Source organism: Apostichopus japonicus, chromosome 5, assembly GCF_037975245.1.
Source record: "Apostichopus japonicus isolate 1M-3 chromosome 5, ASM3797524v1, whole genome shotgun sequence".
NCBI classification, from domain to species: Eukaryota; Metazoa; Echinodermata; class Holothuroidea; order Aspidochirotida; family Stichopodidae; genus Apostichopus; species Apostichopus japonicus.
In genome coordinates this window covers 23,201,367-23,214,003 of record NC_092565.1, presented here as the reverse complement: position 1 = coordinate 23,214,003, position 12,637 = coordinate 23,201,367, and the positions used below count along the sequence as shown (strand labels likewise).

The following is a 12,637-nucleotide window of genomic DNA, read 5'->3' as shown; positions in this document are numbered from 1 at the left end:
ATATGATATTGGGAAATATCAAATTGGTACCGCCATGGAAGCTCAAACACATCACATGACAGTCCATGCATGGTACCCACGTGCCCTTTGATGTAGTTCTTCTAGCCTATAAAAAGGCTTTCTATGGTTGTGACAAATAGCTTGATTTAAGCTATAGCAGACAATTACTGTACAGCATTACTTTCTAATGTACTGTATACTGTGATGGTGTTCCTGATACATGTTATGTCAGAAAAAATTTCACTAAATGTTTTTTTTACTTCTTCAGTACTAAATGATGGAAAATTGTAGTGTTAATGATGTCAGTTCTAGAAAAATCCAAGTAACTTGTTGTTCCCAGTAACATTCATACCCAAATATGTAGAATATCATTTTAGACTTGTCACAAGTCATCAAAAGATGAATACATGTTGGTCAAATGACACCAAAAGTTAAGAAGCATTCTGTTGTAGGATCTTAGTGTATTCTAGCACACTGAAATCAACCAATTGAATCATTCAGTTGAAACTAGTGCTGTTTTACAATATGTTGGATTCACAAAAGTGATGTCCGAAACACATGGTGATGTCCGAAACATACTTTTAAGGTTATTTTGCTATAATATTTGGTAAAGATGGATGAAGTTTTGAGTAGTGCAGTATGTATGTTTGTAACAATAGAACTTGTCATAATATATGAAGTGTTCATCTATTGTGTCTTTTTTTCAAGCAACATAAAGCAATATTAATTAAAACTTGTTTCGGACATCACTGGTGTTTCGGACATCACACACATGGACGGAAAATTTGAAATGGTTATAAAATCAAAACGGATGAGTGGAAATGTGTCATGTACATACTGTAGTTGAGGGAGTACTTATGCTTTAATTAGAGTAACAAAACAGTCTTGTGGGTTTTAGCATACTTCATATATTAGTTGCTTCATGACGTTTCGGACATCACCAAAATGTGGACGGAAACATTTTGCATGTTGTTTAACTTCATTGTGTAGTAAAATGTGGCTGAATGGACATGCATCTGATATATATTTTATTTGATACAACTATGACAGTATTGAAAAGGCACACCACTTTCAACATTTGTTATTTAACCCCAAACTATGCCACTCATAAATTGGTGTATAAATGTGGACGGAAAAAGTGATGTCCGAAACACTGGTCCAGTTTCGCAATAATTCGCAAATTCATCGATGAAATTTTCTGAAATATTTATGAGAGGGAACCTATAGCCACAAAGTTCAATCATGACAAAATTTGGAGTAATCCTCTTTTGGAGTTGAGAATAGATCAAAGTACAAATTGTGCAGTTTGAAAACGGCAACATTTTCCGTCCACATTTCGGCACTTCTGGGAGTATAGCATACCTATATGCATATCTCAGGAAATTGTCTATGCTATGGTAGGTACAGCTAGGTGGACTCTCTCCATGGGGATAATATTTGTATCTCTAGAATCTCTAATTATTTTGTCACAATGCTCCAAATGCCATTTATGCTAATTTGGGCGCTTTAACGTGAACAGACCCATATAGATACTGCTTCAGACTATGCTATTTCTATATTTCTGGTCGATCCTTTGTTTCGCAGCCTCAAAACTGCTTGGTATGGAACGGGTTCAGTAGAATATTTTCACCTGTTATATGAGGGATTCAATATGCATATTCTGTTATATTTTATATTCTTAGGGTATATAGATTACATCTATTGTGTATTCTAGCTTGTATAGTTTAATACCCATACCTATAATTATTGTCTTAAATTAATTTACCAAAATATTATGGTACATACCATAGTATTCATTTCCTCCTGAGGTACTTCATCATGCTCTTCATTAGTTGTCTGCAAAAAGTACAATCAGTAAATTATTGATCTTGATTGAAATAAATATAATGCTTAGAGATTTAGGACCTGTCTATATTGGGGTGTGTTATTAAAATGATCAAGAATGTCCACACAAATGGCATCCATACAGGAGTGTATTATCAATATTATTACCACTCGGTTCCGGGGACCACCAATTGCCTTCCTTATCTGATGGAACATTTCCCCCGTATTAGGCCATATATGCTCATCAATGGCTGAAGAGGATTAACCTACTGTATAGTCTGACAGTAGCTTGATCTAGGAACCTTGTGATGACAAAGTGGGATACACAGCTTCTGAATGGCACCTCTGCCCTAAATGTCTTGACTGACCAATACACGATAGCGTAATATAGTTAACATGCAGCTACCACAACTGACGTTGTTTAGATACAATTTAATTAAAAGATGTACTAGGGCTTATTGAATCATGTTTGTGAAATTTATCATAGCCCCACAAAAGTATCCATCCTCAAATCATCTGTGTGAAACAATGCAAATCTACAGTTTGCACCACATTTGACTGTATGTATGTCCCGATTCTGACCAACAATTGAATGCACCATGCACTGAATCATGTGTGTGAAAATCATCATAGCTGACACAGCGTATAGATACTGCTTCAGACTATGCTATTTCTATATTTCTGGTCGATCCTTTGTTTCGCAGCCTCAAAACTGCTTGGTATGGGACGGGTTCAGTAGAATATTTTCACCTGTTATATGAGGGATTTATATTCTGTTATATTTTATATTCTTAGGGTATATAGATTACATCTATTGTGTATTCTAGCTTGTATAGTTTAATACCCATACCTATAATTATTGTCTTAAATTAATTTACCAAAATATTATGGTACATACCATAGTATTCATTTCCTCCTGAGGTACTTCATCATGCTCTTCATTAGTTGTCTGCAAAAAGTACAATCAGTAAATTATTGATCTTGATTGAAATAAATATAATGCTTAGAGATTTAGGACCTGTCTATATTGGGGTGTGTTATTAAAATGATCAAGAATTTCCACACAATTGGCATCCATACAGGAGTGTATTATCAATATAATCACCACTCGGTTCAGGGGACCACCAATTGCCTTCCTTATCTGATGGAACATTTCCCCCGTATTAGGCCATATATGCTCATCAATGGCTGAAGAGGATTAACCTACTGTATAGTCTGACAGTAGCTTGATCTAGGAACCTTGTGATGACAAAGTGGGATACACAGCTTCTGAATGGCACCTCTGCCCTAAATGTCTTGACTGACCAATACTGTCATAAAAGTGTAATAATTTTAACATGCAGCTACCACGACTGAAGGTGTTTAGATATTATACAACACCTAATTATATTCCGGCCATTTGATTGGTCAATTGCTCATCGATTGCATGCAAAATCCGCTCTATTGCACTCTATGAAATAGAACCTTGTGCTATACTTTTTTGATAGCACTTTTTTTCAATGGTAAGAGAGCATAGAAACCTGTCTGTTCAAAAAAATCTGTTGCATGAGTGCATTTTACATCCAATTATATCCAAATTTGAAGGTGTTGTATGAAACAAATAATGAATGGTTTCCATTTGTGCAATAGTACATATATTACATTCGTTGAAAAATGTAATTTGTTCCATTCAACTCAGCTGCGCCTCGTTGAATGGAACATTCCATCTTTTAACTCATGAAATATTTGCACTATTGCACTCATAACCATGTATAATTTGTATACTATCTTAAAGAAAGGTGTACTATTGAATTGTGTTTGTGATATTTATCATAGCCCCACAAAAGTATCCATCCTCAAATCATCTGTGTGAAACAATGCAAATCTACAGTTTGCACCACATTTGACTGTATGTATGTCCCGATTCTGACCAACAATTGAATGTACCATGCACTGAATCATGTGTGTGAAAATCATCATAGCTGCCACAGGGTATAGATACTGCTTCAGACTATGCTATTTCTATATTTCTGGTCGATCCTTTGTTTCGCAGCCTCAAAACTGCTTGGTATGGAACGGGTTCAGTAGAATATTTTCACCTGTTATATGAGGGATTTATATTCTGTTATATTTTATATTCTTAGGGTATATAGATTACATCTATTGTGTATTCTAGCTTGTATAGTTTAATACCCATACCTATAATTATTGTCTTAAATTAATTTACCAAAATATTATGGTACATACCATAGTATTCATTTCCTCCTGAGGTACTTCATCATGCTCTTCATTAGTTGTCTGCAAAAAGTACAATCAGTAAATTATTGATCTTGATTGAAATAAATATAATGCTTAGAGATTTAGGACCTGTCTATATTGGGGTGTGTTATTAAAATGATCAAGAATTTCCACACAATTGGCATCCATACAGGAGTGTATTATCAATATAATCACCACTCGGTTCAGGGGACCACCAATTGCCTTCCTTATCTGATGGAACATTTCCCCCGTATTAGGCCATATATGCTAATCAATGGCTGAAGAGGATTAACCTACTGTATAGTCTGACAGTAGCTTGATCTAGGAACCTTATGATGACAAAGTGGGATACACAGCTTCTGAATGGCACCTCTGCCCTAAATGTCTTGACTGACCAATACACGATAGCGTAATATAGTTAACATGCAGCTACCACAACTGACGTTGTTTAGATACAATTTAAAAAAAAGGTGTACTAGGGCTTATTGAATCATGTTTGTGAAATTTACCATAGCCCCACAAAAGTATCCATCCTCAAATCATCTGTGTGAAACAATGCAAATCTACAGTTTGCACCACATTTGACTGTATGTATGTCCCGATTCTGACCAACAATTGAATGTACCATGCACTGAATCATGTGTGTGAAAATCATCATAGCTGACACAGCGTATAGATACTGCTTCAGACTATACTATTTCTATACCTCTGGTTGATCCTTTGTTTCGCAGCCTCAAAACTGCTTGGTATGGGACGGGTTCAGTAGAATATTTTGACCTGTTATATGAGGGATTCAATATGCCCATTCTGATATATTTTATATGCTAAGGGTATATAGATTACATTGAGATATATTATAGATGTGTATTTTCAATAATTAACCACTGGGTTCCCGGGACCACCAATTGCCTTCCTTATGGAAAATTACTCCCGTATTTGACCATATCTCATTACTTGTCTTTTATTGAATTGGTTAGGGTCGATAAGAAGTGTCATCTCTGGTCAACTAACGCATGCTTCATAAATGCTGGCAATTTCTCAATCAATGTGTATGCGAGTTGAACTTGTAAGACACATAAAAAAGTATTGTTATTTCACAGCATTTTAATTAAATTTTAATGTTACCTTCTTTCTCCAAGGGCAATAACCACCATAGTCATATGTTATCTCCTCCCCTGGTAGTATTTTCTTCTTAGCATATAGACAAAGATGTGGTATTACATCATCTTTTGCAACCTTCATGAAGCAGTTGGCATTCCTTTTGTCATCATTGACAAGTCTTCCTAGGGAGTTGTCCTCCTTTGTAGCATCAACACTGCAAAGATATAAAATAAGACTGTTTTACATTGAATTAACTTGTAAAATCAATCTTGCTCTATAAGCAGTGTATAACTTCAGTAAACAACATCAAAAAAGTTATTCTAAACATTCATGGTGCCACATCCAGCAATGTTTGTTAAACATGGCATAAAATATTTATGCAAGAAGTGGCATCACAAGATTTTTGAAAAACCCCAAAGCTAAGATGGAGAGAGACAAATTACAAGTATACAGTATGAGTTTATATGAGTATAATTATTAGTATCATAAAAGTGATTTGTTATTTCCTGTTTGCAAATACTCAGAAGCATATATTCCATCAAAGATTTTTGCACTTTGGATATAAGTGAGGTATCGATCTCTGTAATATATGTCTAAATATTCTCCCAAAAATTTAGTAGGAAGATAATGATAGTATTTTCAATGTTTTCTGTCTTTGTTGTAACCTGTATTGTCATAAATAGCTGTTAAAATATTGTTTGATTGATAATTTACCAGAGATTTTGTCCATTATGCATGAAGAAATAAAGGTAGGTTATGTCTGCAACTTTTTTCTGACATCTTATTTCAGCATTTTTCCTTGTGGTGAGATCCCCTCTGTATTGTAGGAGAAATTCTCCAGAGGATATTTCCTCTGTTGCAAAGACTCCTCTACCTTACAAAAGAAAATGGTCTTAAAGTCAGCATAGTTTTAGATCACACACAAAGATGTACAGTAACTCAGTATTTTTTTTGGGAACACCATAGTTTCTGATGCAGCCAATTACAAATTTAGTATTATTTATCATGGTTAAGTCTGCATTTGCAATTTAAAGACAATTTCACTTAATATTTGCATTGGGTTTGGTGAGCTCTTAATTGCACCGTTAAATTTCGTCAAAAAATACTAATAAAAAGATACTTTCTCTGTGAACTATATTAGGCTGCCAGACTATGCCAGAAAATTTCATCTATAACAGCTAGTGTCTAATTATAAAAAAAAAAAATTTTTCTAAGGGAGGCCCTTAGGTATTTGTTGGGCTGCCAATGCAAATGGTAGGAAATAATTCAAATAAAAACATATGGGCATCAGGCTTCCCAGCCCACCCCCATTTAACCTCACAACTGCTACACTCCTTGCTCTCACTGCAGCCCCTGTTCATAGAACCCTGGATTAGCCCTGGTATGCAAGCTAATGAATTCAAATTTTTGTTTATGCTAATTTGATGATACTCTAGGTAACATTGAATGCTGACAATTAATGGCAACAACTTTTCCCAAGACTTAGCAAGGAATAACTCATTAAATATTATTTGACGCATACCTTTTTCCTTATTTATCCATTGAACAGATAACCCATTTCTATCTGCCAATTTTTTGTTTAGGTTTGGTGTAGGTTGACGTCTGCACCGTAAGTTATACATCTGCAAAATAAACTGACACAGTTATAGGCTTGAAAAGCAAAGTTTAAGTGAGAAATACATGAATAATATAACTTTCCAAATGTAACTAAATCAGTTTCAAAAATCTACTAAAATTTAACTAAAATCTGTTTACTTGTTATATCTGCTGCTGCCACTTCTATTGTTTAAATTCAAATAATAAATTCTGAATCAAGTTGTGGGGAAGGGGGGGGGGGTTAGTATATACCCATCTTAATTATGGACCAAACTTTATTTTCAAAGTAAATTACTATGATGGACCATTACAAACTGAAAATACTGACCACCTAATTTCCAGGAGGAAAGGTATCGTGAGACCCCCCCCCAAGTTTCCCTTATATGGGAGAGGAACCAAAGTGCCAAAACAATGTACTATCATGGACAATTACAAAAATGGAAAAACTTTTCTTTCAGGGTGAGAATGGTCACAAAGGGCTCCTGATTTGGTTGGGGAGGGTGTTGATTTACCCCATCTAATTTATTGACCAAAGTTTGTTAACACAACTTACTATGATGGACCATTACAAAAATGAAAATACTCAATCCTGACCCCACTGTTCATGACTCAACTGTGTATCATGAAGTCACCATATATAGGTTAGTGTTTACTAATATGCAACCCTTATTTCACCACTCCTTGTGTAGTACAGTGCACAATTTACAGAGCTAAGGCAAGACTTTTGGTTCTCAGATTGGTTCATAATCATAGCTCACAGTTTTCTCCCTTAAGTCCTTTAAGTCTACTGGATTTAATTTTAGCTCAGACTGCACATGTCAGAAGGAAGTTTGTCTATGATTTTAGTCAGCAAAATCAATTTCATGATGATATTGTGTATACTGCCTATACTATATGATATTTCTAGCCTACCACACTTTATGTAGTGTTGGTTAGGCTGATACTTTAGTAGTGTGGTATTTAGTGTGGATATATCATGCTAAAGGAACCTCCTTAGAATGTTTATACTATGTAATATATATAGAATTTCTAAACAATATCAGAAATCCTCAGGCAACATATCCTATACAGTAGGCTTGCTTAGAATTTAGTAGATGTTCAATTAACTCCAAAAATAGGACCTAGGCCTAGCTAGAAGCCATATCACAATATTATTAATATTAGCCTATTTACTTGTCAGTAAAATGGCAATAGGCAGCGCTTAGCTTAAATAATGGGAGTAAATTAAAATATGCAGGCACAGCTAGATAGGCTAGGTGCTCTCTAGTAGGGGTCTGCCCAATATTCATAAGGTCCGCTATTCATAAGAGTCATTGTTCATAAGGTTCGTTATTCATAACATGCATTTTTTCGATAAAAAGTTTGTTGTTCATTATGAAAAGGGATCATAATTCATAAGATCCGGTATTCGTAATGGAAACTTATTCGGTTAACTTATTCCTTATTCATAATAAGACAAAGGGTTCCTTATTCATAATAGAGCAAAGAGTGCGTAATCCATATTAGACAAAAAGGTTCTTTATTCCTAATCATTAAATGGGACAAAGGGTTAATTCGATATTCATACAGTAATGGAGCAAACGTTCCATAATCCATAAAGGGAAAAAGTTTTCTTATTCATAATAGGAGAGAAGTGCGATATTCATACAAGTGTAATTGGCAAGGCCTATTATGAATAACGAACCTTTCTTCCCATTATGGATAACGAACCTATTTGTCTAAATGAATATCGAACCCTTTGTCTTATTATGAATAATGAACCTTTGCTCTATTATGGATTACGAACCCTTTTCACCATTCTGAATATCCAACCCTTTTACCAATTATGAACAACAAACATTTTTCTTTCATTAGGAATAACGAACCATATAAACAATGAACCTTTTTGCTCATTATGAATAGCGAACCTTATGAACAATGAACCTTATGGATATAGAACGTTACCTTATGAATATCCGGCTGTCACCCTCTAGTATACCATTAATTGATACGTCTGGCCTGCATTTGAGCTATAAAACTTGACACAAATCTTCATATCTTGCAACCCTAACTACGGTTAAGTTATTATGTATGATGACATGTCTCTAGGAATACAGCGTAACTTTCAGTGGGCTAAAACAAATCCGAGCAGCATGCATCATAGTGCAGTTTAACTACTTTAACATCAGCTCAGGGCTTGAGCTTTTACATAGGCGTAGTACTATTCGGGTATGATTACGATATGGTACAGAACCTTATCTAACAACTAGCCTTTGTTAAATTGGTGAATGACTTAATGTTATTGACCTAGCCTAGGCTATAGACAGTACATGTGTGGCCTGGAATTTCAAACACAGGCCTTACTAAAAATATATAATTTCACAACAACTGGTATATTTAATTATTCAAATTCCAAATTCAAGCTGCACCAAGTAACAAAAATAAATGAAGCTATTAAATTGTAACCTCCAAGATCTAACCTATATCCTACTACTTATAACATGTAGGCTAGGCCTAGCCTAGGATTGAATCATTAATATATTCTGTGGCAGCCTAGTCTTTAGCCTAGCCTATAGCATACCATGTTATGTGCCTATCTACAACAGTAAAGGGTATATGAAGACTAGCTAGGCCTATAGCCTAGGCTTTTTAATATTCAAATTGATCCTTTATCTTTTTTTATTATGACTTTCCCCTAATTTTTATACATGCTCACCTTTAAAATGTCATTGTTTCTATCTTCTTAAATCCCAGTTGAAAGAACATCTTCAACCCTGCCAACATGTCAGTGATATGTACTGTAGGGTGTTGCTTCTGTATTACTTTGAGGGCGCTATTCTGCAATGTTGAATCAGTTTCTTTACATTGATAAAATGTAAATCCTTGTTCACACTAATTAGACCACTTGTGTGAGTTCTCTGCATACACTTGTGATTCGTAGTCCTCTTGATTCACAAGTGTATGTAAAAAAATTGGGAGAAATTCTGCCCCACATACGTATACAATGTTAGTATGCATGTGTGTGTGTGTGTGTGTCTGTGACACTTGCTTGGGTACGCTCTATCTCAATAAGGGAATGTTAGATTGAGGCCAAACTTGGACTATAGATCCGCCATATGGAGAAGGTGTGCCCTATTGTTTTTGGTGCCCACAAAGGTCACCAAAGGTCAGTTATGGTCCAAAAACCGAAAATATTAAAACTGCAATAACTCCCAGTGCCAATGTGCGACAAGATTGATATTTTGGGACAAGTTGTGAACTGGTTAGGGGAGCATTTTCAAACTTAACGGTCATGTGATCCGAGGTCACCAAAGGTCAATTAATGATAAAAAACTAGTATTTTTGCAATAACTTGAGAACGAAATGTCTGTTAGGGTTGGGAGTTGCCTCAATGTAATCCAATTGTCGACCCGCATCTGGGTGACCCTTGACCTCAATTTGACCTCTGGTGACCTTTTCGTGTTTTTGGGATTTTTACAGTTTCGATGCTATTTTCAGATGTCAAAGGTACCTTCTGATCATAAATGTCAATAGGTTGACCCCGTGTGACCTTTATGTGCGAAGTTATATGGGGTCAAAGTTTTTCGGTCAGAGTTAGGATGGTTGTACAGACTTGTCGTTTTGTTTTTTGGAATCAGGAGATTAAACTACATCTGAAACCAAGGTCAAAAGGTCAAAGGTCACATTAGAAAAAATGTGCTTATTTTGGGAGGAAACGAGCAAAAAAGAAAATGTTTGGTTTTGATGCTAGATTTGGATATCAAAGGTACCTTCCGATCAAAAATGTCAATTGGTTGACACCCGTGTGACCTTCGTGTGCGAAGTTATACGAGGTCAAAGTTAATTTTCAGACATTTAATGCAACAACTCCCAGTTCCAAGGTGTGACATGGTTGATATTTTTGGACAAGTTGCAAATGGTATAGGGGAATATTTTCAAAGTTAACGGTCATGTGATCCCAGGTCACCAAAGGTCAATTAATGTCAAAAAACTAGTATTTTGGGGATAGAAAATGGGCAAGGAAAAAAATGTTTGAATTTTTATAGTTTGATGCTCTAATTTAGGTCTCATCAATCAAAAATGTCAATAAGTTGACCCAAGGTGACCTTTGTATGTTAAGTTATATGAGGTCAAAGTTAATTTTCAGACATTTAGTGTAATAACTCCCAGTGCCAAGGTGTTACACAGTTGATATTTTGAGACAAGTTGCAAATGGTATAGGGGAATATTTTCAAACTTAACGGTCATGTGATCCGAGGTCACCAAAGGTCAATTAATGATAAAAAACTAGTATTTTTTGCGATAACTTGAGAACAAATTGTCCGTTAGGGTTGGGAGTTGCTTCAATGTAATCCAATTGTCGACCCGCATCTGGGTGACCCTTGACCTCAATTTGACCTCTGGTGACCTCTGGTGACCTTTTTAGTGTTTTAGGGATTTTTACAGTTTTGATGCTATTTTCAGATGTCAAAGGTACCTTCTGATCATAAATGTCAATGGGTTGACCCCCGTGTGACCTTCGTGTGCGAAGTTATATGAGGTCAAAGTTAATTTTCAGACATATAATGCAATAACTCCCAGTTCCAAGGTGTGACAAGGTTGATATTTTTGGAGTAGTTGCAAATGGTATAGGGGAATAGTTTCAAACTTAACGGTCATGTGATACAAGGTCACCAAAGGTCAATTAATGATAAAAAACTAGTATTTTTGCGACAACTTGAGAACAAATTGTCCGTTAGGGTTGGGAGTTGCTTCAATGTAATCCAATTGTCGACCCGCATCTGGTTGACCCTTGACCTCAATTTGACCTCTGGTGACCTTTTCGTGTTTTGTGGATTTTACAGTTTCGATGCTATTTTCAGTTTTTAAATGTACCTTCTGATCATAAATGTCAATGGGTTGACCCCCATTTGACCTTCGTGTGCGAAGTTATTTGAGGTCAAAGTTAATTTTCACACATTTAATGCAATAACTCCCAGTGCCAAGGTGTGACAAGGTTGATTTTTGTGGACAAGTTGCAAATGGTATAGGGGAATATTTTCAAACTTAACGGTCATGTGATCCAAGGTCACCAAAGGTCAGCTAATGTTAAAAAAGTAGTATTATGGGGGAGAAAATGGGCAAAGGAAAAATGTTTGAATTTTTTACAGTCATGCTCTATTTAGGTCTCACCGATCAAAAATGTCAATTGGTTGACCTCCGGGTGACCTTTGTGTGTGAAGTTACATACAAGTTCAAAGTTAATTTTTTGACATTTAATGCAATTAAATCTCAATGCCAAGGTGTGACATGGTTGATATTTTGGGACAAGTTGTGAATGGGGTGGTGGAACATTTTGAAACTTAAAGGTCATGTCATCTGAGGTCACCATTGTTATCATATCTGTTGACACGCTTGTAGGTCTCTTATATTTCTTACATTTGCGACGCCATATTTAGATCTCAAAAGTGCCTTTTGATAAAAAATCCGGTCACATTTTGTGATCACAAAAGTGTTGGCTATAGTGTTGGTTACTTTATGGGAACATGTAGGACCACAATTACTTGGACTATTTCAGCCCAATCTTGCTCGATAATATTATGTGTATTGTTATATACCCCAAGCAAGGAACCACAGTGCCCTTGGGCTCTTGTTCGTGACATGAACCCGGCAATAAAAAGTTAAGTGACGCGTCCAGAGAAACAGTACTTGTCTTTAAAGCAATAACATTTTGTAGATAAGCGTCGATCGATGGACGTATATACTGCCTTGAAAACTCTAGCTGACACTTGAACCGTCTTCGACGAATGCGAGAAAATAGGCAAGGTGTTTTTTCTCTCTTTTCGCTCTATTTATGTCATTTTTTATGTGTCTATGTTACGTATTGTTCCAAAGCAATAAAAAAAAATCCTTTCTTGGA

The 12,637-nt window shown here is 35.6% G+C and overlaps 1 protein-coding gene across 6 annotated transcripts in view; it reads right to left on the bottom strand.

Annotated features, from left to right (window-relative positions):
* LOC139968099 (uncharacterized) overlaps positions 1 to 12,375 on the bottom strand; it is a 38,434-nt gene extending 26,059 nt beyond the window's left edge. For 2 of the 6 annotated variants that reach the window (XM_071972457.1, XM_071972458.1), the window contains exons 1-4: positions 6,686 to 12,375; positions 5,878 to 6,037; positions 5,188 to 5,377; positions 4,051 to 4,101 (exon numbers count right to left, since the gene is read on the bottom strand). In XM_071972457.1, the coding sequence (XP_071828558.1) occupies positions 4,051 to 4,101; positions 5,188 to 5,377; positions 5,878 to 6,037; positions 6,686 to 6,785 (501 nt within the window). In that variant the 5' untranslated portion in view covers positions 6,786 to 12,375. The remainder of the gene's footprint in view (positions 1 to 4,050; positions 4,102 to 5,187; positions 5,378 to 5,877; positions 6,038 to 6,685) is intronic. The other 4 variants (XM_071972456.1, XM_071972459.1, XM_071972461.1 and 1 more) reach the window with 4 other exon arrangements.
* Between the last annotated feature and the right edge of the window lie 262 nt (positions 12,376 to 12,637).